A 20,643-nucleotide genomic window follows, 5' to 3' on the forward strand; every position below is an offset into this window, starting at 1 on the left:
AAATTTGCACCCTGACAAATGTTTTTTTTGCTTTTTTACAGATTAAGCATGAAAGCGCTCTTACCCAAGGCTGCTATCCTACTCTGATCAAGCCATTTTGATACAAACTGGCATCTGGCTCACCCTCTCAGAATTGTTTGGTACAGAAGGTCGACATAGTCAAAGCAGGGATCTATAGGACATGCATCTGAGTTTTCGTTTAGGCCTTTTAGGTTTTCGGAAACAAGGCCTCACCCCACACCATTGACAAATTTAACTTAGAGACTGTCAGAGACCTGGTGAAACCCAAGACTTTCTGAATCTGAGTGTGGGTGGTAAAAATGAAGGGATTAGTGACAACAGCCTTGATTTATATGGCTTCCATTGCAAGAATGCTGAATATCACATGATGAGATGTTGGAGCAACCTAATATAAAGAAATTATAAATAAGAACACATTATCACGGAATAAATTGTGGTTTAAATATACTTGAGGGAACGTTATTTAAGAATTACAGAAAACATAAAGAGGGCACGTTATGTGTGGTTGCACTCGAACTGGAAGCTGAGTTTATGATCCTGTGTACACCTTAAAGGATTAAGGGCCATCTGTACAATGCTTTTTTTAGGTTACAAATGGCCTAATTCACAGAATCAGTCCATTTGGGACAGGAAAAAAGCATTTCTCTATGTACAGAGCCCTATTTTGCAATTCGATAATCTATTACCGAATCACAAAATGGGTTTGCGATTCGGTATTAGGAAGGGGCATGTTAAGGGTGTCCATTCCTAACAGCGACTCGCAATGGTATGTGTGAATGTTTTGCAACCAAAATACAGTCGCAAAACATTTGCATTTTACTGCATACTTCAAGTAAGTGGTAACCCATTCCCAAATGGGAAGGTGTCCCCAAGGAACCCATTACCCTTTGTGAATGTTTGTAAAATCATTTTTTAAGAGCAGGCAGTGGCCCCACGGACTGCTGCCTGCTCTTAAAAAATTAAAAGAAAACTTTCCATTTTTCTTTTTTAAATGCATCCCATTTTCGTTAAAGAAAACGGGCTGCATTTAAAAAAAATGCTTTATTTAAAAGCAATCACAAACATGGTGGTCTGCTGACTGCACTAGGCCATCATTCCATTAATTATATTTGGGTGGGAGAGGTTTAATGTTAAAGTGTGGTGTTGGTGGGTGGCATCAGGACATGTATTATTATTTCTATTTGGCTAGGGGAAAGGGAGTAAATGTAGAGGCGTATGGGTCTTCTAAGGCCGGTGGCTAGTTATATTTTGTAATGTTTGGGAGAGGGAAGGGAGGCTATGTTTTGTGTGGCTCGCTCGTTACTCCTGTCAATGTGTATATGTTGAAAGTAGGGACTGAGGACTTGAGGGCCTAAACAACTATTATAGATGGGGTTAGTGACCAACATGGATGTTTTTAATCTGGAGGTCTGAGTGACATAATACACAACTCAAGCTTCACTTGTTGTCTATTTGATGACACTCAGAACTACTTAGTGAAAAACATCCCTGTTATTCGCTGTCACCCATTAATCATTTTATATATTCTCACATGTGTCTTTATAGGCAAAACATAACACTAAACATTCACTGTGTTGGGCAGTAACACTTAAGTATATTGCCCTATCCCCCATTATAAAAGCAGAGTTTCATTTCTTACTGGAATATTTGAGAAAAACACCAACCCTTTCATTCACTGTCAGGACAAAATGTTAGTTTAATATTAGCTGCTTAGTTTATGTCAGACAGATCTAGCATTACGATGTTGGAATCAAAGTGGAAATGTCAACAGTGGATTAATTTACGTGCTTTCTGACATCTAGTCAGTAACACATAACGTTTCCACTTGAAAAAAAGTGAGTTATTATTCAGTCATAAAGATGCAATAAATTAAGATCATACATTGCCTTACTTACTCAATGGGAGGGCAGCTGCTGGTTCCAATTAGCAATATTTTTGTTTGCTCTGTGAAGTTCTGACCTGTTATTGTCACTTTGGCTTTACCTTGAGTTGATATCCTTTTAGGATCAATAGAGTTGATAACCTATTGAAAATAAACATCTGATAAAATGCAATCCTATCATCATGGATAATAATCGTTGAAGTATTTTTAATGTGATTTATGACGAAAACATAAACAATCTGAAAAAATGGTGACTTTGATATTCTTATCGATGGTGAAAGTAAATTACCAGTTTTGAAGCTACTTAGAATAACTTTGACATCATTATATACATTTATAACCAGTGGGAAGAAATTTGGTAAGTAAGGTTAAAGAGTGTACTGAAGCTCCCTTAAAGAAAAGGGCACACTTATGAAAGGAATATCCTACATCAAGTTTAGTACTCCGTTTAGTAGCTCAGGAAGATACAGTTACTATGGACCACATCCTTCCTGTCGACTGGTCAGACCACCACATCATTCTATTTCACATTAGCCAGCTGACTCACTGCCTACCCTGTACACAGGATGCACTTCCTTCTTCGTGAAATCTAAGACAGATTCCCCCCGCTGACCTGGAAGAAAGGGTAAGAACAGTACTTCCCCCAACACGAATGACCTATCTACAACTGAACTTACTACACACTACAATACAACAATGACAACCATACTAGACCAAGTAGCCCCCCTGAAGCAAAAAAGAGTCAGGAACAACCCATCGAGAGCCTGGTTGAATAAGGACCTAAACTCTAAAAGAAGACATCAAAGAGCTGCAGAAAGACTCTGGCGGAACAACCCCTCCTGATTTGATTTGATTTTATAATTTATACAGTGCACGAATGCCCGGAGGCGTCTTGGTGTTAAACACACAACCCAACCTCAACCCACCTTGACCAACTCAAATCAGAAGGCAGGAAATCTAAAAAACATATGAAGAACGAAAAATGTACCTTCTTCCATAATGCACTAGACAATGCCAAAACTGGTCCCTAAGAACTCTTCAATCTCATTAAACAACAAACAGCCAAGCCTCCCTCAACAACCATGCAGGCTTCCAAAGAGTTATGTGACATCTTTGCCATTTCTTTCACAAAAAAATCACCAAGATTGAACACTCTCTTGATAACCACCTCCTGTCAGCCAACAAAAACCTGCCCCCCCCTCCCAGCAATCCCGCTCGACACACTCCGAGCAGCTGGAAGACATTCAACCCCATCTCTGAAGCAGAAATCAGGGAAATGATTATCAGGTCCAAACCTTCCTCACACATAGCTGGCCCTATTCCCACCCAACTGGCTAAACAGTTCAAACTCACCATAGCCCCTCTCTGGGCCAAGATTACAAATAGCTCCCTGAGTACTGGAGTGAAAATCAGCCAAGTCGCGCCAATTTTTAAAAACACGGGTTCAGACACAAACAACCCCAACAACTTCAGGCCTGTCTCCAATCTCCCGCTCTTAGCCAAAATCCTGTAAAAATGTGTTCTCCTCCAACTTAACCAACACATTGACAGCAACAACCTTCTAGATACTCACCAATCGAGCTTCTGAAAAGGTTGCAGCACAGAGACAGCGATTCTGATTCTATAAGTCACTCGATGCAGACCGTGACTGCCCAGTCATACTCCTTGACCTATCAGCAGCCTTTGATACGGTTGACCACAATCTGCTCTTAAATGTATTCCAAGAGAGAATTGGTGCAGACGTGGTTGTCATACAATAGTTTACCTCCTTCCTTCAGAACCGCACCCAAAGAATAAAAATTAACAACGTCGCGTCTGACCTTCTCCGAAAAAACCAGGAGAGTCCCACAAGGATCAGTTCTCTCCCCATCACTGTTTAATATCTACATGGGGCCCCTCACCTCTATACTCAAAAAAGCCAACATCCCTTTCGACCTCTATGCAGATAATACCCAGATCTACCTAGAAACGTCTTCATTTGAAGACATACAGAAATTAAACAACACTGTCTATCCCACAACCACCTAAAACTCAACCAAGACAAAATGGAAATCCTTTTCATATCCAACAAGGAGCAGCCCCCCCTAGTCACAAAATGGCTAAAATCAATTGACGCTCTAAATTGCAATCTTACCCTGGCAGACTCTGTAAAACCCTGGGAATCACTCTGGAGCCAAGCCTAAACATGGACAAACAAATCAAGAACACTGCAAAGAGCGCTTTCTTGAATCTAAAACTACTCAACAAAATAAAACCCTTCATCACCCCCAATGAACTTAAACTGGCCACACAAACCTTGGTTGTGTCCAGATTGGACTACAGGAACACAACACTCACTGGCACTGCAAAATCTAACTTAGCTCCCCTCCGATCAACTCTAAATGCAGCTGCCAGGATGATCACTGGAGTAAAAAAATACGACCACATTTCACCCTCTCTTAAAGAACTAAAATGGCTCCCAATCGATATGGGTGCCAACTTCAGAACTGCATGCCTCACACACAAAGCTCTTCACATCGGTAAACCGGCCTACCAGGCTTCCAAACTCAAAAAGGTAGGACAATCGAGGAACCTCAGGAGCTCTAACACTCTTCTCATTCCACCCGAAATCTCGCAAAGAAAAAACCCTATCTCGCTCCTTCTCGGGAAATGCGCCCACAATTTGGAACTCCATCAGGACTAATCCCACCTTCTTAAACTTCAAAAGCCAGCTCAAAGACCTCTTCCTCGACCGATCTCCTCTGAATGGAGAGCGGGCTCACAGTGTGACAGAGCTCCACTACCAAAAGAATCCTGCCCAGCGCAGAACACGGACACTTCAATAAGAAGGCTTTTCATTGCCTGTTTGTTGACTTGCTCCCAGTACCGCCTGAACAAGATTCAACACGAGACAATGCTGTTTATTGTAACACTGTATAACTGATTGCATCACAATATATGTTGTAAAGTGATCTGATATCGTTGGGTCTGGCTAGCGCTATATAAAACTCTGAAATAAATAAATAATAGTACACTACAATAAGCATACATGCAAAAAAAACTTGAAAGTACAAGCAACAGACTGGATTAGTTTAACATGCTTGAATCCATCTGCGTAAATATTTTGTGTCATAAGTGCACAAAAATAAAATAAATAAACAAAAAAAGCATTTCAAGATGTTTAGCAAAGCATTGGAGGAAATTTGCAGTGACATTTACATTCCTTTCATGCTCCCTATGAAGCCACATGAGGCAATTTTCAAAATTGGAGTTGTTTCACTGACAAATTACTATTTGCAATACTACTTGCCACCTCCTTTTAGGTATCGTAACCTTTTAATGCTGAGGTTGTCTCTTTCAAGCCCCCTACTACCTCTTATGTGAGTTGGAAAAGCTTTCAGTCTCACAAAAGCGGTTGAGTACATGGTCAACTACCACTTGAAGGTCTCAAACAGTATGATTTTGTAAATCGTATGGTTTGCGCCCACAAAATGATATTGTACATTTGACCCAAAGATATTTGGAGGTAGATGTTCAGCATTCTCTAGAGTCTCCTACTGTAATAAACAGGTGGGTGGTTTAGCTTAATTCATCTTTACTATGATTATAGCGCCCCTGAGTCCAACCAGGTGTGCACGGATAGTATAGCAGCTTTATTTCGAATTGAACACATTTTTATTTCGAATTTACCCACCAATGCCAATAGGGAGTAAGGCAACAAAGTATCAACTTAGGCCCTCATTCTAACTTGGCCAAGAATTCTGCATTTTCAGAAAAACACATATTCACTGGATGGGATCACTGACATAATATCGACGACACAAATATCGAGATACACAAATATCGAGTCAAAAATATCGATTGACAAAATATCGACTCCCTATCTTCAAACAGGTAAGTACCAAAATATCGACTCCAAAATATCGACTTACAAAAATATAGACTGTCAAAATATCGATTTTTTTAAATGTCTTAAAATTAAGTTAAAACTAATATAGTAATAAATATATTTAATATAAACTTAGAAATAATTAATAAAAAAATGTAATTTTAATAAATAATTTATATAATTTAAAAAATTATATCACCAAAAATTACACACACATATATATATATATATATATATATATATATATATATATATATATATATATATATATATATATATATATATATATAAAAACATATTATTAAATAAACATATATAACATTTTAGAAAATGTTTAAAATGTATTGTTACAACTATAGTGAGTTCAACATTAGCAAAAGTGTTGGATAGCGTAGAGGTCAAATTTACTACTCCCACTCCAGTGGGTGCAACAGTAGGGAAAGCGCTGGATAGCGTAGAGGTTAAAATTACTATTCCCACTCCAGGGATGTATGACGTTACAACGCATACTTTTACAACGCCTACCATTACAACAAAACTTTTACAACGCAAAAACTTTTACAACGCATACATTTACAACGCAAGATTTTACAACGCATATACCTTTACAACGCATACCATTACAACGTAAGTATTGGTAAGTATATAATAATTTTTTGAATATAAATTAATAAAAAATATTATAATATAATTTAATATAATTTAATTTTATTAAATAAATTTAATTTAAATGTAATTTTACTTTATTTTTACAAAGTACCCCTGTACCCCGAAAACCCAAAACTGACCCTGAACCCTAAAAATACCCCTTTACCCATAAACTGAAAACTGACCCTGAACACTAAAAATACCCCTTTACCCGAAAACTGACCCTGAACCCTAAAAATACCCCTTTACCCCAAAAACTGAAAACTGACCCTGAACGCTAAAAATACCCCTTTACCCAAAAACTGAAAACTGACCCTGAACCCTAAAAATACCCCTTTACCCCAAAAACTGAAAACTGACCCTGAACCCTAAAAATACCCCTTTACCCCAAAAACTGAAAACTGACCCTGAACCCTAAAAATACCCCTTTACCCCAAAAACTGAAAACTGACCCTGAACCCTAAAAATACCCCTTTACCCAAAAACTGAAAACTGACCCTGAACCCTTAAAATACCCCTTTACCCCAAAAACTGAAAACTGACCCTGAACCCTAAAAATACCCCTTTACCCAAAAACTTAAAACTGACCCTGAACCCTAAAAATACCCCTTTACCCAAAAACTGAAAACTGACCCTGAACCCTAAAAATACCCCTTTACCCAAAAACTTAAAACTGACCCTGAACCCTAAAAATACCCCTTTACCCAAAAACTGAAAACTGACCCTGAACCCTAAAAATACCCCTTTACCGCAAAAACAGAAAACTGACCCTGAACCCTAAAAATACCCCTTTACCCCAAAAACTGAAAACTGACCCTGATCCCTAAAAATACCCCTTTACCGCAAAAACAGAAAACTGACCCTGAACCCTAAAAATACCCCTTTACCCCAAAAACTGAAAACTGACCCTGAACCCTAAAAATACCCCTTTACCCAAAAACTGAAAACTGACCCTGAACCCTAAAAATACCCCTTTACCCAAAAACTGAAAACTGACCCTGAACCCTAAAAATACCCCTTTACCCAAAATCCCAAACATATAACCTTTTAAAAATAATTATATACTTACTAATACTTACATTGTAATAGTATGCGTTGTAACGGTATCTGCGTTTTAAAAACATGCTTTGTAAATGTATGCGTTGTAAAAGTTTTTGCAATTTAAAAGTTTTGTTGTAATGGTAGTGCATAGTAAAAGTAGCGTTGTAAACGTTGCATACCCACTCCAGTGGGTGCAACAGTAGGGAAAGTGTTGGATAGCGTAGGGGTTAAAATTACTATTCCAACTTCAGAGAGTGCAATAGTAGGGAAAGTAAATACTTCACAAATATATATAAATAACATAAATATTAATACCAATTAAAAATAATTAAAATATTAAAAAAGTGTATACAAATATTAAATATTTATTTATAAATACAAAATAAAATTGTTTAATTATAAAAATTGCCTACTCATACTAATTAATTACCTATTAACAATAAATTAATTTACAATTTAAAAATTAATAAATTATTTTCAATTACCAATTATATTTTAATTAATTACCAATTAATAATTAATTAACAATTAATTCTAAATAAATATCAATAAATAAATTAACATATTTAATAAATTATAATTAAATTACTTCCCACCCTATTCCCCTATAAACACACAACCCGCTACAGAAAATAAATTACTAAAATTAAAATATTTATCAATTAATCAATTATAATTAATTACCAATTATATTTTCATTAATTACCAATTAATAATAATTAACAATTAATTCTAAATAAATATCAATAAATAAATTAACATATTTAATTAATTATAATTAAATTACTTCCCACCCTATTCCCCTATAAACCCACAACCCGCTACAGAAAATAAATTACTAAAATTAAAATATTTATCAATTAATCAATTATAATTAATTACCAATTATATTTTAATTAATTACCAATTAATAATTAATTAACAATTAATTCTAAATAGATATTAATAAATAAATTAACATATTTAATTAATTAGAATTAAATTACTTCCCACCCTATTCCCCTATAAACCCACAACCCGCTACAGACTTATATTACACAAAAAATAAAAATTATTATTAACTTACCTTAAATTCGATATTTTTGTTGTCTATATTATGTCTAGTCGATATTATGTCCATTCTATATTTTTGATTCGATATTATGTCCATTCTATTCGATATTAATTTTCTCTAGTCGATATTTTTGTTGTCTATATTATGTCTAGTCGATATTATGTCCATTCTATATTTTTTACTCGATATTCTGTCCAGTCGAAATAAAAGACTCGATATTATGACTGTACACCCACTGGATGATGTTATCAGTGATGTCATCAGTGATATTATTTGAGATGTCATCAGTGATATCATTTGAGATGTCATCAGTGATGTCATGAGTGATGTCACTGACCATATCATGAGTGATGTAATATGTGACGTCATCAGCAGTGCATTGCGGGCGCGCGAGTATAATGGGGGAATTTCAAAGGTTTTGTATGAGTGAAATGTCCAGCTAACTATAACGTGTGAAACCTATGGTTTTTTCAGTGAATTTCTAAGGTTTTTTAAATACTAATTCCTAACTATAACGTGTGTGAAACCTATGTTTTTTTCTGTGAATTTGCAAGGTTTTTTAAATGCTAATTCCTAACTATAACGTGGCTGAAACCTATGGTTTTTTTCAGTGAATTACAGTGTGCCAAAACTCACCTTAGTATCCAACACCACTAACAGACTAGCAATCAGTGACTCATTGGTTCTTCGTCCTATAGCAAAAACACCAATAACTAGTCAACCCAGAACATGCAACTTAGATTACCTCAAGTAAGGTGGATAACAAGAGCACTCTTTCGTAGTCTTACACCAGTCCCAAAACAAGCAGTAAATAAAGACACGTGCAAGTTTGAAATGTTTATTTCTAACGCCGTAATCTCAAGCACAGTACCTTAGATAACACAAGCAAACATATTATCAGAAAAAGGTTGTCAGCATTGTTACTATTCCATAAAATACCAAAGGAGAAAGCATCTTATAATGCTAAAGGGAAAGATATTTAAAATATACTTAGATTTCACACTCCCTACCTAGCAGGTTAGTTTATAACTACAGAAGGTCTCATAGGATTACATGGGCGAACCCATACCTCTGGTACTCAGCAGTAGTGGATCACATTGAGTTCTGCACAAACTGTCAGGATACGAATGTTCTCCAACTGTGTGTAATCATGCCTGCACAGTGCATTATTAAACGCGCCAGTATAAGAGGTGGCCACAGCTGCATATGTGCTATAGCTCAAATGTGCGAGGATCATTCCAAATAACAGACACAGTCTCCAAGATAACCTTGATGTTCCATGCTCTCACTATACACACTAAACTAGCGAGGCACTCTACAAATGTAGCATAACAAATTATTCTCATTTGAATCAAAATACTCAGCCTTCTCTAGACAATATCGCAAGTGCGTGTCATGTGCAAAGCAGAGCAGGAAAGCAAAAATGGTGTTTAAGCTTCTAAAAAAACCTATGCTAACTTAACACAGTGTGAGTGCAAGCTTCAGCCCCACGACACCCTTCCTTGATCGAAGCACGTGATATAAACGTGGACTAATTACAAACGCAGAGTCCAAGCCTGAAAAGCACAGTCAAGTTCATATTTGCAAAAAAAATGATTTGCTGTTTCATAGAAAGCAGTAACTAAATAATAAAGAATAGGAAGAAAAATCAAAGAGTCTTACTCCAACAGCGTATAAGCACAGTATGTAGCTATCCAATTCAATAGTGAGAATGAACATACATGTTCCTCAACGACCGGAGCCTCCATCACCATCGGAGGAAAAATCGGGTCATCTTCAATGTTAACTGCGTGCCAAGAAGTCATGCACCCCTGCAAAAACATTCCAACGTCCCATTATTCCATGTATCGCTGCTAAAGCAATAATCCCACCGTCAGAACAGAGCAAGTCATGAACCAGTAAGGGGCTCATCAGCTTGTCATAATCCGCGTTGGGAGACACCGTACTGCAGAGACACAAATCCAGGACCCAGTCGAAATCGCAGCTCAGGCAATGGAAGACAGGTTGAACGCATGTGAAAAATGAAAATTGAAACGATAATCCATAAGCTGCACTCAATGTAGCCAGAGGCAGCGATCCGTAATAATAAGCATTCGGTTGCGCACCAGCATCAACCGAGAAAAATTGTTGTGCGCTGCAGGATGGGCATCCATATTTAAGTAAACAAATTAATAGAAGACCACCGGCAACTAATGCGAGTATTAAGGGGAACCCACCAGCAATGCTGGAAAAAATCGAATGGAAAAATAACGACAAGACTCCAAATATAGTTTGAAAAGAAGTCACAATGCCACTGCTTTTAACTTTAAAAAATTAAAGCAACTCCGTAGTCAAGGACGCATTAAAGATAGTCTAAATTAACTCCCCAAAATACAAGGGCATGTCAGTATTTAATAATGCATGCACTTCAGTGCGTGTATTTGCCACTTGAAGGACAAATGTTTCTCTACCAGATGTAAGAGCGACCTCTTTTTGAGACAATATCGTTCTTATACGGCTCATTTGGTTGACTCTGCTTTCAAGGTCGGAATCGACGGCCAGATAGAAACATCCAGCTTCCCATGCAGAGGAGTAAACACAACTTTTTTATAGCAAACCACACGCTCAGTTACCGTAATCGTGTAACCGATGCCTGCTAACATTGCACAACAATCTGCATTATTTCAAATTAAATAACTCACGTTTCCAGTAAACTGAACGTTGGTATGATAGCAGGTGTCGGAGTGCCTTTCAAAACTCAGGCCAAATTAGGCGCATCTTGTTTACAAGAGCCATGCAATAGTATGTATCTACAAATTAAGGAGTGATCTGTTGCTATTGTGCAATCCTCGCCATTCAGATAGACTTCTTTTCCCTCCCTCATCCACCTATATGTAAATGATATTAACCAACCTTCATGCAGATAAGCGCTGCCTAAAGATCCATATCTGCCTATAGCATACTATTTCATGTAAACCTCAAACTTAAACAGGCTAAAAAGTAATGTTATTATACCGTGGATAGGCCAAATATGGACGACACCTGAAGAACTTACACCCCAACAACTTTGCTTGAGCTGCAACACAGAGGTTGAAGGACAACCCACCTGCTACTGCACCAAACACATCAACAGCTGCAGCAGCATTTTCAGCAAGCACTCCACACCCACAAATTAATCCTGATTTTGGTGAAGTTAAAATTCTATGCATTTATAGCAATAAACTTTTGTGTTATGGGAAACAGTCTATTGACCTGATAAAAAGCAGGAAGCAGGAGCATCGCTGTCCTCGACATTAGTTGTTTTTTTCATTCTTTTGTTCCTCTTGGCCACTTCCAAGCCCCCATTATAGAAAAAAATTGCCCCCGGGATTTGCCCCACGCATACCACGTGTTTTTTTTATTTAAAAAATAAAAAAAAGAATTTGCGCTTAAACATCCATGTGGGATTTCCTGAGCAGGCCTAGAGGATCAACATGTTTCTACCCTGCCCCCTTTCCTTATTTATTAACTTTCTTTTACTGTTTTCTTGTGACTCTGTGCTACCGAGGCACCAGATGGCTGCCAACACTTCCTGGTTTGGAGTGTTGACAGACAGTTGACATCCAATCAGCATGCAGCTCATGCTCGTAATTTTACGGATTTTGGTACGCGTTCTGTACTTCATCTCTAGCTATCGCTATGATTTTACTTTTGATATTCTCAGAAACTACTGAACGGATTTACACCATTTAACAAAAAGCACAATCTGCGAACCTAACTCTACCTCTCTGCCAAATTTGGTGTAATTTTGTTCAGCCGTTCGGGCTGTAGCCCCGGCTAAAGGTCCCTATGGAAAATTGCATGGGGAAAACACGTTTTGAGAACCCCTTTTTTCTCGGCCCCCACTTGACGAATCAGCCCCAAACTTTCACGGATGGAGTCGAGCCAAGCAGGCCATTTTCTTGGAGAAATTCAGGAAGATTCGTCCACCACGCCAAAGTTATTCCGAATAGAATGTTGTGGATTTCCTATGGAAACTAGGTCCTAACTATAACTACCTACTGGCAACCGCCAGTAGGTAATATATATATATATATATATATATATATATATATATATATATATATATATATATATATATATACATATATATATATATATATATATATATATATATACACATATATATATATATATATATATATATATATATATATATATATATATATATATATATATATATATATATATATATATATAAAAATTCACTGCTTATGTATTTTAATGCTTTAGATTTCCCTTCCCCATACCAAGCGTCAAACAAAATGGCGGCTGCAACTTTCCTGTCAGGTTGCGGACGGTATTTAGCACTTTGATTTTCCCTCAGATCCACAGGTGGCTCTGCAAAGGATCCGCGTCCCTTGATAGCGATACATTTTTTTCTTGAATAATTCCCAAACCACTGAACGGATTTACACCAAGTTACAAAAAGGTCGCTTTGTGGACCAAGATCTAACTTTCTGCCAAATTTGGTGTAATTCTGTAACCAAAATGCAATATACCCATGACAATGGATGGGGATAAAATGTGTTGAGACCCCCCCACTTTTTCTCAGCCTTCGCTTGACCAATCACCTGGAAACTTCTCCAAACATTGAAAATGTTGTGAAGTTTCATCAAACAGCGCCAACGTTATTAGCAAAGCAAAAAACACTTGGTCTATGGGAAAAGTTGACCCTAACTATAACTACCTCCTGGCTATAGCCAGTAGGTACTGTTTGTATATATAAAATATATATATTCAGCCAAATTGCCCCAGCAATGAAAGGTAACTCGACAGCACCCCTCACCAACAGGTGCCTTTTAGCCTCGCTGCCGCTTGCCTCACATGTGCCATAGTGAGTCTTTATGCTGACACGTTTCGAGGAAAGAACGCCTCTTCTTCATAGGCTTCAGTAAAACAGGCATTCAAAATCCACTTCAAACCAATGCACTTTTATTTGAGAAAACGCCCCCAGTGGGCTTGGATCTGTGCAATCTTTTTTGACAAGGCCTTCTGGGAATAATAGTCCCTTGAAGTGCATAACATTAGTAACTACGTAGTTGAATGTCCCATTTCCGAGCGAATACTTTAATCCTTAGTAGGTAGGCAAAGTCCAGGAAAGCTGTTATCTGCAATTGGAGCGCTGTGCTTCATAGCGAGAACAAGTTTCTCTCCACAGCCTTCCATTAAACCTGGAATGGTGCTCCTTTCCACGGCAGGCTGCCGTGCAGCAGTATTTTCAACCAAAGTGGTAAGTGCAACATTTTGAAAGTATATATTCAAGTATGGCTAAGAATTGCGGCAAAACGAGGATGAAATACTTGAATTGATACTTTAAAACTGTTGCACTTACCAGAGGACAATAATGAACTATATGATGTGGTTTATACATATAGTGGCTTCACACTCAATGAGAGCTGACCTGCCTACTAAGGTGCAAAGAAAGATGTGGGCACTACTATGTTGAAAGGTACATGCTGTAATGGCGAAAAACAACAAGCCATTCTAAGGGAGAGCTGCGAGTCCTCTGTTGTTTATGAAATATCATAATTTGAAATCAATTAACTGGTATCTAATAGTGTGTTTTTTGAAATTTTCAAAGGAACTGACGTGAATAAGGCCCGTGAGTGCTCTGACTGATTGCTTGGTGGACAATTTGCTGAAAAATATTTGCGCGAGTCCACATCTCACAACAGAGGCACCTGTTGAAGAGTTCAACAGTGTTTATGTGGCTTTGGTGGAGATATATATATATATATATATATCTATATATATATATATATAGATATATATATATATATATATTTCTGCTCCAAAACACCAAAGTGGTGAGTCACTCTCCAGGCGGGTGCTGCAGTGCGTTGGTGTGCCGCGATAATTATGAAAGCTCACAAATCCCCCACCGAGGAAGGGAGTTTTCCCGAAACGCGTCTGTCTTAAGCAATAAACATCACTTTTGCTGAAAATGCCTGTGAGTGCTGCATTCCTTTCCGAGGATTTGGAGGGGATTTGTGAGTGTATATATGTATGTATATATATATATATATTTGACCGCCCCAGTTTCCCGTCCAACCTGGGAGGAGGGGCGCTGCAGTTAAGCGGGGACACAGGACTGGCACCGCGATATTCGTTGTCCTTCAACCACCCTACCCTCCTGCCTGGGCACAAAACCACATTGCTCTCCACTCCCCCACACCAGCTACCTGACATTGCCAAGACTGTGCATGCTTGGATTTGGAGTCCGCAAAACTCAAAACGGACTGTCATTCGCTGTGCAGAACGCATTAGGGGGAGGGAACTCAGTGCTCACAGACATTCATTCACTGGAGGAGTCCATTGGGGGAAAGGCTCGTTAAGGAGGAAGGCGCTGAAGAAGGCACATAAGCCGAAATGCATTCGCCAATCCGGGACCTCTGAATAAACGGCTGCTTGTTCCCTACTCCCCGTGTGGCCTCTCATCTTTTCTTTTGGAAAGTGTGCGAAGTGATGTATACTGCGCAGCCAGACGCGCAGAAGAGATGGCCCTGCAGCTACAAGTAACTACGGGATTTACTGGCACCACGCTGCTCGCAGCTTTAAGACAATCAAGGAATTGATAACCCCGGGAGTCCGCCAAGATTCCCAGCAAGGAGGAAACTGACTGAGGTATTTTATCTCGACGGGGCAAACTGTCTCGCATTTGACCGCCCCAGTTTCACGTCCAACCTGGGAGGAGGGGCGCTGCAGTTAAGCGGGGACACAGGACTGGCATCGCGATGTTCGTTGTCCTTCAACCACCCTACCCTCCTGCCTGGGCACAAAACCACATTGCTGTCCACTCCCCCACACCAGCTACCTGACATTGCCAAGACTGTGCATGCTGGGATTTGGAGTCCGCAAAACTCAAAACGGACTGTCATTCGCTGTGCAGAACGCATTAGGGGGAGGGAACTCAGTGCTCACAGACATTCATTCACTGGAGGAGTCCATTGGGAGAAAGGCTCGTTAAGGAGGAAGGCGCTGAAGAAGGCACATAAGCCGAAATGCATTCGCCAATCCGGGACCTCTGAATAAACGGCTGCTTGTTCCCTACTCCCCGTTTGGCCTCTCATCTTTTCTTTTGGAAAGTGTGCAAAGTGATATATATATATATATATATATATATATATATATATATATATATATATTCACTGAAAAAACCATAGGTTTCAGGCCTTATATAGCTAGGAATTAGCATTTAAAAAACCTTGCAAATTCACTGAAAAAACCATAGGTTTCAGGCCTTATATAGTTAGGAATTAGCATTTAAAAAACCTTTGAAATTCACTGAAAAAAACATAGGTTTCAGGCCTTATATAGTTAGGAATTAGCATTTAAAAAAACCTTGCAAGCCTTGTAGCCCAACTATGTCCCAGAGTGTTCTAAAGAACAACTAGAGCGCTAACAGTCTTACTTATGACAAAAGTATGGCACACCTGAAGTCATCTTGATTGGAATAAAGTGTTAACACTTAAAATATTTAATTTGCAAAGGAACAAAATGAGGGGGTTCATTTTGCCATATAAATTATGATTAGTGCTGAAGAAAGAAAAATTAGGGCACATTTTGAGTGACTTCTCAAATCCTCTTATATTTTATTAAAACAATTCTGATATGCAGTCTCCCAAGATGGCCACCAGAGACAAAAGAGCCTGTGCTTAAAACTCCGTTAGCAAAGCAGGCATTTGAGATTTAAAAAACGTTTTAATATATAAAAACGTTATCCGCTAATAGAATAGGTTTCAGGCCTTATATAGTTAGGAATTAGCATTTAAAAAACCTTGCGAATTCACTGAAAAAACCATAGGTTTCAGGCCTTATATAGTTAGGAATTAGCATTTAAAAAACCTTGCAAATTCACTGAAAAAACCATAGGTTTCAGGCCTTATATTGTTAGGAATTAGCATTTAAAAAACCTTTGAAATTCACTCCAAAAACTATAAGTTTTAGGGGTGTTATAGTTAGCTGGACATTTCACTCATACAAAACCATTGAAATTGCTCCTATATAGTTAGTTGTACTAACTATATTTCGCGCACCCGCAATCCACTGCTGATGATGTCACATATTACATCATTCATGACATGGTCAGTGACATCACTGATGACATCTCAAATGACATCACTGATGACATCATCCACGTGAAAATCATATACAACTTTTCCTTCTCTAGTAAAAACTTTCATCACTCATCATCAGCAGTGGATTGCGGGTGCGCAAAATATAGTTAGTACAACTAACTATATAGGAGCAATTTCAATGATTTTGTATGAGTGAAATGTCCAGCTAACTATAACACCCCTAAAACTTATAGTTTTTTGAGTGAATTTCAAAGGTTTTTTAAATGCTAATTCCTAACTATATAAGGCCTGAAACCTATGTTTTTTTCAGTGATATATATATATATATATATATATATATCTATACTACTATTATAAAGAGAGAACTTGCACCTTTTGGCTAGGTAAACTCAGGAACCACAGCGCCAATCCACACACCCAATACATTGTTGGAATCCTCAGGGTGTGTAGATGGACATAGGCGACTTTAAATTTAAAAAAAACGTAAATTAAAAAATTAAATTTTGTAAACAAAGTAGTCCCCTAAAACAAGCGCCAGCCGCGACGTAGCGCTGACCGCGACCTAGACGTAATGATGATATGCGGGGAGGAGCGGTGACGTGCGGCGAGGAGTAACGGTGGAGTCCGTTGCGGGCGGCTCAGGTAAGGCAAAGGCAGGCGGGAGGCGGGCGGGAGGATCGAGGCGCGAGGCGGGAGGCGGGGAAGCTGCAAGCATGGTGGAGTTTGCTGAACTATGCCAACGTTGAATTTTCCTGCAAACATTATTTTAGCAGAAACATTTCTCCACTTACAGTTGTTTTTAAAGGGGTTGTTTGCGAAGAATGCACAATTTTTTGGCTTTTGTTTGCCGGTGTTTAGGGAAGGATTGCGTGTCTTTCTTTGCTTCTTAAACTCCAATGTTGCCAGCAACACCTCCGAAGGGGCCTCGGAGATGCTATCAGCTGCCTCAACAGACGCAGGGCCTCGAAGCATCAGATAAGCGCAAGCGGCGCTTCCTTCCACAAACACGGGTTGGATTCCCAGCTGGGACCCTGAGATCAGCATTACCAAACTCCCCCAGTAAGGAAGCGCCGAGGCTTAGAGGGTGATCAGCAATTAAGGGGGTGGGGGCAAAAGAATTAGGAAGAAGTCCCACCAGCCTGCTAAAGTGCTCCTTCAAAGTGCTGTCACTTTTATCGCAGAGCCACCAAAAGTGCCCTGGGGGTGTGACTGAGAGGAAGCAAACACCTTCGCCCTTTAATTGGAGCAGGCCGACACACAGGCAAGCGCTGCATACACCAGTGGGCGCTATAATATCACACACCCTCACCAATGAACGGGGGCGCCCACAGGTTGCCTCGTGAAAAGAAAAGGCAGCGGTGAGAGTTTGGACAGTACTTGTCACCCAATAAAACAGGTTATTTGGAGAAAGTGTCGGAATAAACCGGCGTCCGCACATTTATTATTACAGTTCAAAGGTCAAATTGGCTGTTATTACTGGAGTAGAGCCGGGTTAAAAGACCGCGCCTGCCCTCTCACACATCTCTGCAGAAAGACGCACTTTACAGCACTTTATCTCAACCCTCGGATTCAGCCCCTGCTCTCCGGTGTGACTTCAGCACCGGAATTGAAATCGAGGCCTAAATGAGAAATGCAGTTTAATACAATTGTTGAGGGAGGGGAAGAGTCATCACGACCCCCCCCCCCCCCGCACAAGACATGTTATAGAGGTTTCCTTACGTTTATAGTACAAAAGCAATATTTCACAGTGAATATTTTCATAGGGAAAAACTACGTCATTGGGGCTATAAAGAGCACAGAGTAAAACACTTTATAAAGATGCAGCTTCAAAACTTTTAAAATACTTAATTAAAGAGATTTTGGGGTAAAAAATAAATCAAAACCACTCTTCGACAACAATACCCAGTCCACAAGAACACAGCACACAACAGATTCACGAAATACACCTTTTGTGCAGTGCCATGATTTTTTTTTTTATTAAAAAAGGACAAATTATTTGATGCGCTTCAGTACTTTTGAGATGGTTTTGTAAGTTTTAAATTCCGTATCAAGACAACTCCTGGTTGTTTTTAATTATCAATGAAATATAGAGCTGGGTTTAATGCCACATTCTCAAGTTTTGAGCCAGCATTTGTTTTCCCTGTTGACTGGAGACCGGGACCTGGTACTTGTGCGTGGGACAGCCTGGCCTAGCCCAGTGCCAGCAGCCCTGGCATTACCAGGCACCAGTAGGAAAGATGCGCCCACGCGATATATAATGCGTAACTATGTAATATGGTCCAATATTGCCATCAAGGGTCCTGGTGAACCCACAGGCCCCACGTGTACCCGTTCCTTAAAGCAAGTGGAGGGTTGATATATCCCCTCGAATGTGTATGTGACTACCTCTTTCAGTCACAGATTTTTTTTATTACTTTTCTGTAGCATCCGTATGTAAATATAACGGGAAGGAAAGATTGGTTATCTATACTACTATTATAAAGAGAGAACTTGCACCTTTGGCCAGGTAAACTCGGGAACCACAGCGCCAATCCACACACCCAATACATTGTTGGAATCCTCAGGGTGTGTAGATGGACATAGGCGACATTAAATTTAAAAAAAAACGTAAATTAAAAAATTAAATTTTGTAAACAAAGTAGTCCCCTAAAACAAGCGCCGGCCGCGACGTAGCGCTGACCGCGACCTAGATGTAATGACGATATGCGGGGAGGAGCAGTGACGTGCGGCGAGAAGTGGCGGTGGAGTCCGTTGCGGGCGGCTCAGGTAAGGCAAAGGCAGGCGGGAGGCGGGCAGGAGGATCTAGGCGCGAGGTGGGAGGCGAGCTGGGCAATGTCGGGGCTGGAGGCGGATGGCGGGCTGGGCAATGTCGGGGCGGGCGGCGGGGGGGCGGCGGCGAGGCGGGAGGCGGGAGGGATGCGGTCTGGGCAATGTCGGTGCGGGCGGGAGTGCACAGAGCCTTAAAATGCTGCCCCCAGCCCCCTTCTCCCCCGGGCAACGCCGGGGCGGGCTGCTAGTATATATATATATATATATATATATATATATATATATATATATATATATTCCAGGGATAATCCAGTACGACGCAGGCTTCCTCTAAACTGCAGATACGGACACAAACCCAATTTTTGGTGCAAAAAAGTGATTTATTCAGCTGTGGTGTTCTCAGTCATTACGACGCGTTTCGCGCTTCACAGAGCGCTTGAACAGTTAATCACCAGCAATTGGTTTAAATACATTCCACACATCCTGACCGTGCCTACAAACGGCATAGAAATAGAAGAATTGTAACTTTGAAAACTACACAGGCTCATTTGTAATACCATCGAGTTTCACAGGATTCTATAGATTCCGCAATAGTTATTTTTTCAAAGAGGCAGAACACAATTGTATCTCAAAGTGTGGATGTAAAAACCATTATCTAAAATAAAAGGTAATTGTGATTTTTTTTTTTTTAAAACAAACAGCATATGTTTTTCAATAACATAAAAATATTCAGTATAGTCATTGTTTGTAGTGCAGTACCTATATTGACGTTTATTCTGTGTTAGTTTTATGTATATTTTGGAATCTCATACGATTTTGAACTGGAAATAATATGGAGCCCCATATGTTGGTTATATCCAGTTAATATATCCGCATTTGTGCAAAGGAGAGCGTAAAAGTGCTTGTGCAAATTGACATGTTTGTATCTCGAATGATGATTATATTGCCAATGATGTATTAGGTTTACAGGCAAAAGGAAATAATGACGGTAAAATACCTTACTCGTCCCTGGTGATAACCTTATATACATAGGCAATGTGCAAATAACGGGGAGGATTGGTGGCAGTCATCCTCCTCGATCTGAGCGCGGCATTTGATACCGTTAACCACGGTATCCTTTTACAGCGTCTCCTGGACACCGGAATATCTGACAGGGCTCTGGAGTGGTTTAGGTCTTACCTGAGTGATAGATCTTTCCAGGTGTATGAGGGCAACGTCATCTCCTCTAGTAAGCCTCTGGGATGCGGAGTCCCGCAGGGAT

At 39.4% G+C, this 20,643-nt stretch overlaps 1 protein-coding gene across 1 annotated transcript in view; it reads right to left on the reverse strand.

Moving 5' to 3' along the window:
• Positions 1 to 20,643, reverse strand: part of PLXNC1 (plexin C1) — a 510,673-nt gene that overhangs the window by 188,743 nt on the left and 301,287 nt on the right. Inside the window, exon 10 of the mRNA XM_078676006.1 lies at positions 1,917 to 2,044. Within this exon, the coding sequence (XP_078532132.1) occupies positions 1,917 to 2,044 (128 nt within the window). The remainder of the gene's footprint in view (positions 1 to 1,916; positions 2,045 to 20,643) is intronic.

Source organism: Lissotriton helveticus, chromosome 1_1 (assembly GCF_964261635.1).
Source record: "Lissotriton helveticus chromosome 1_1, aLisHel1.1, whole genome shotgun sequence".
Taxonomy (NCBI): domain Eukaryota; kingdom Metazoa; phylum Chordata; class Amphibia; order Caudata; family Salamandridae; genus Lissotriton; species Lissotriton helveticus.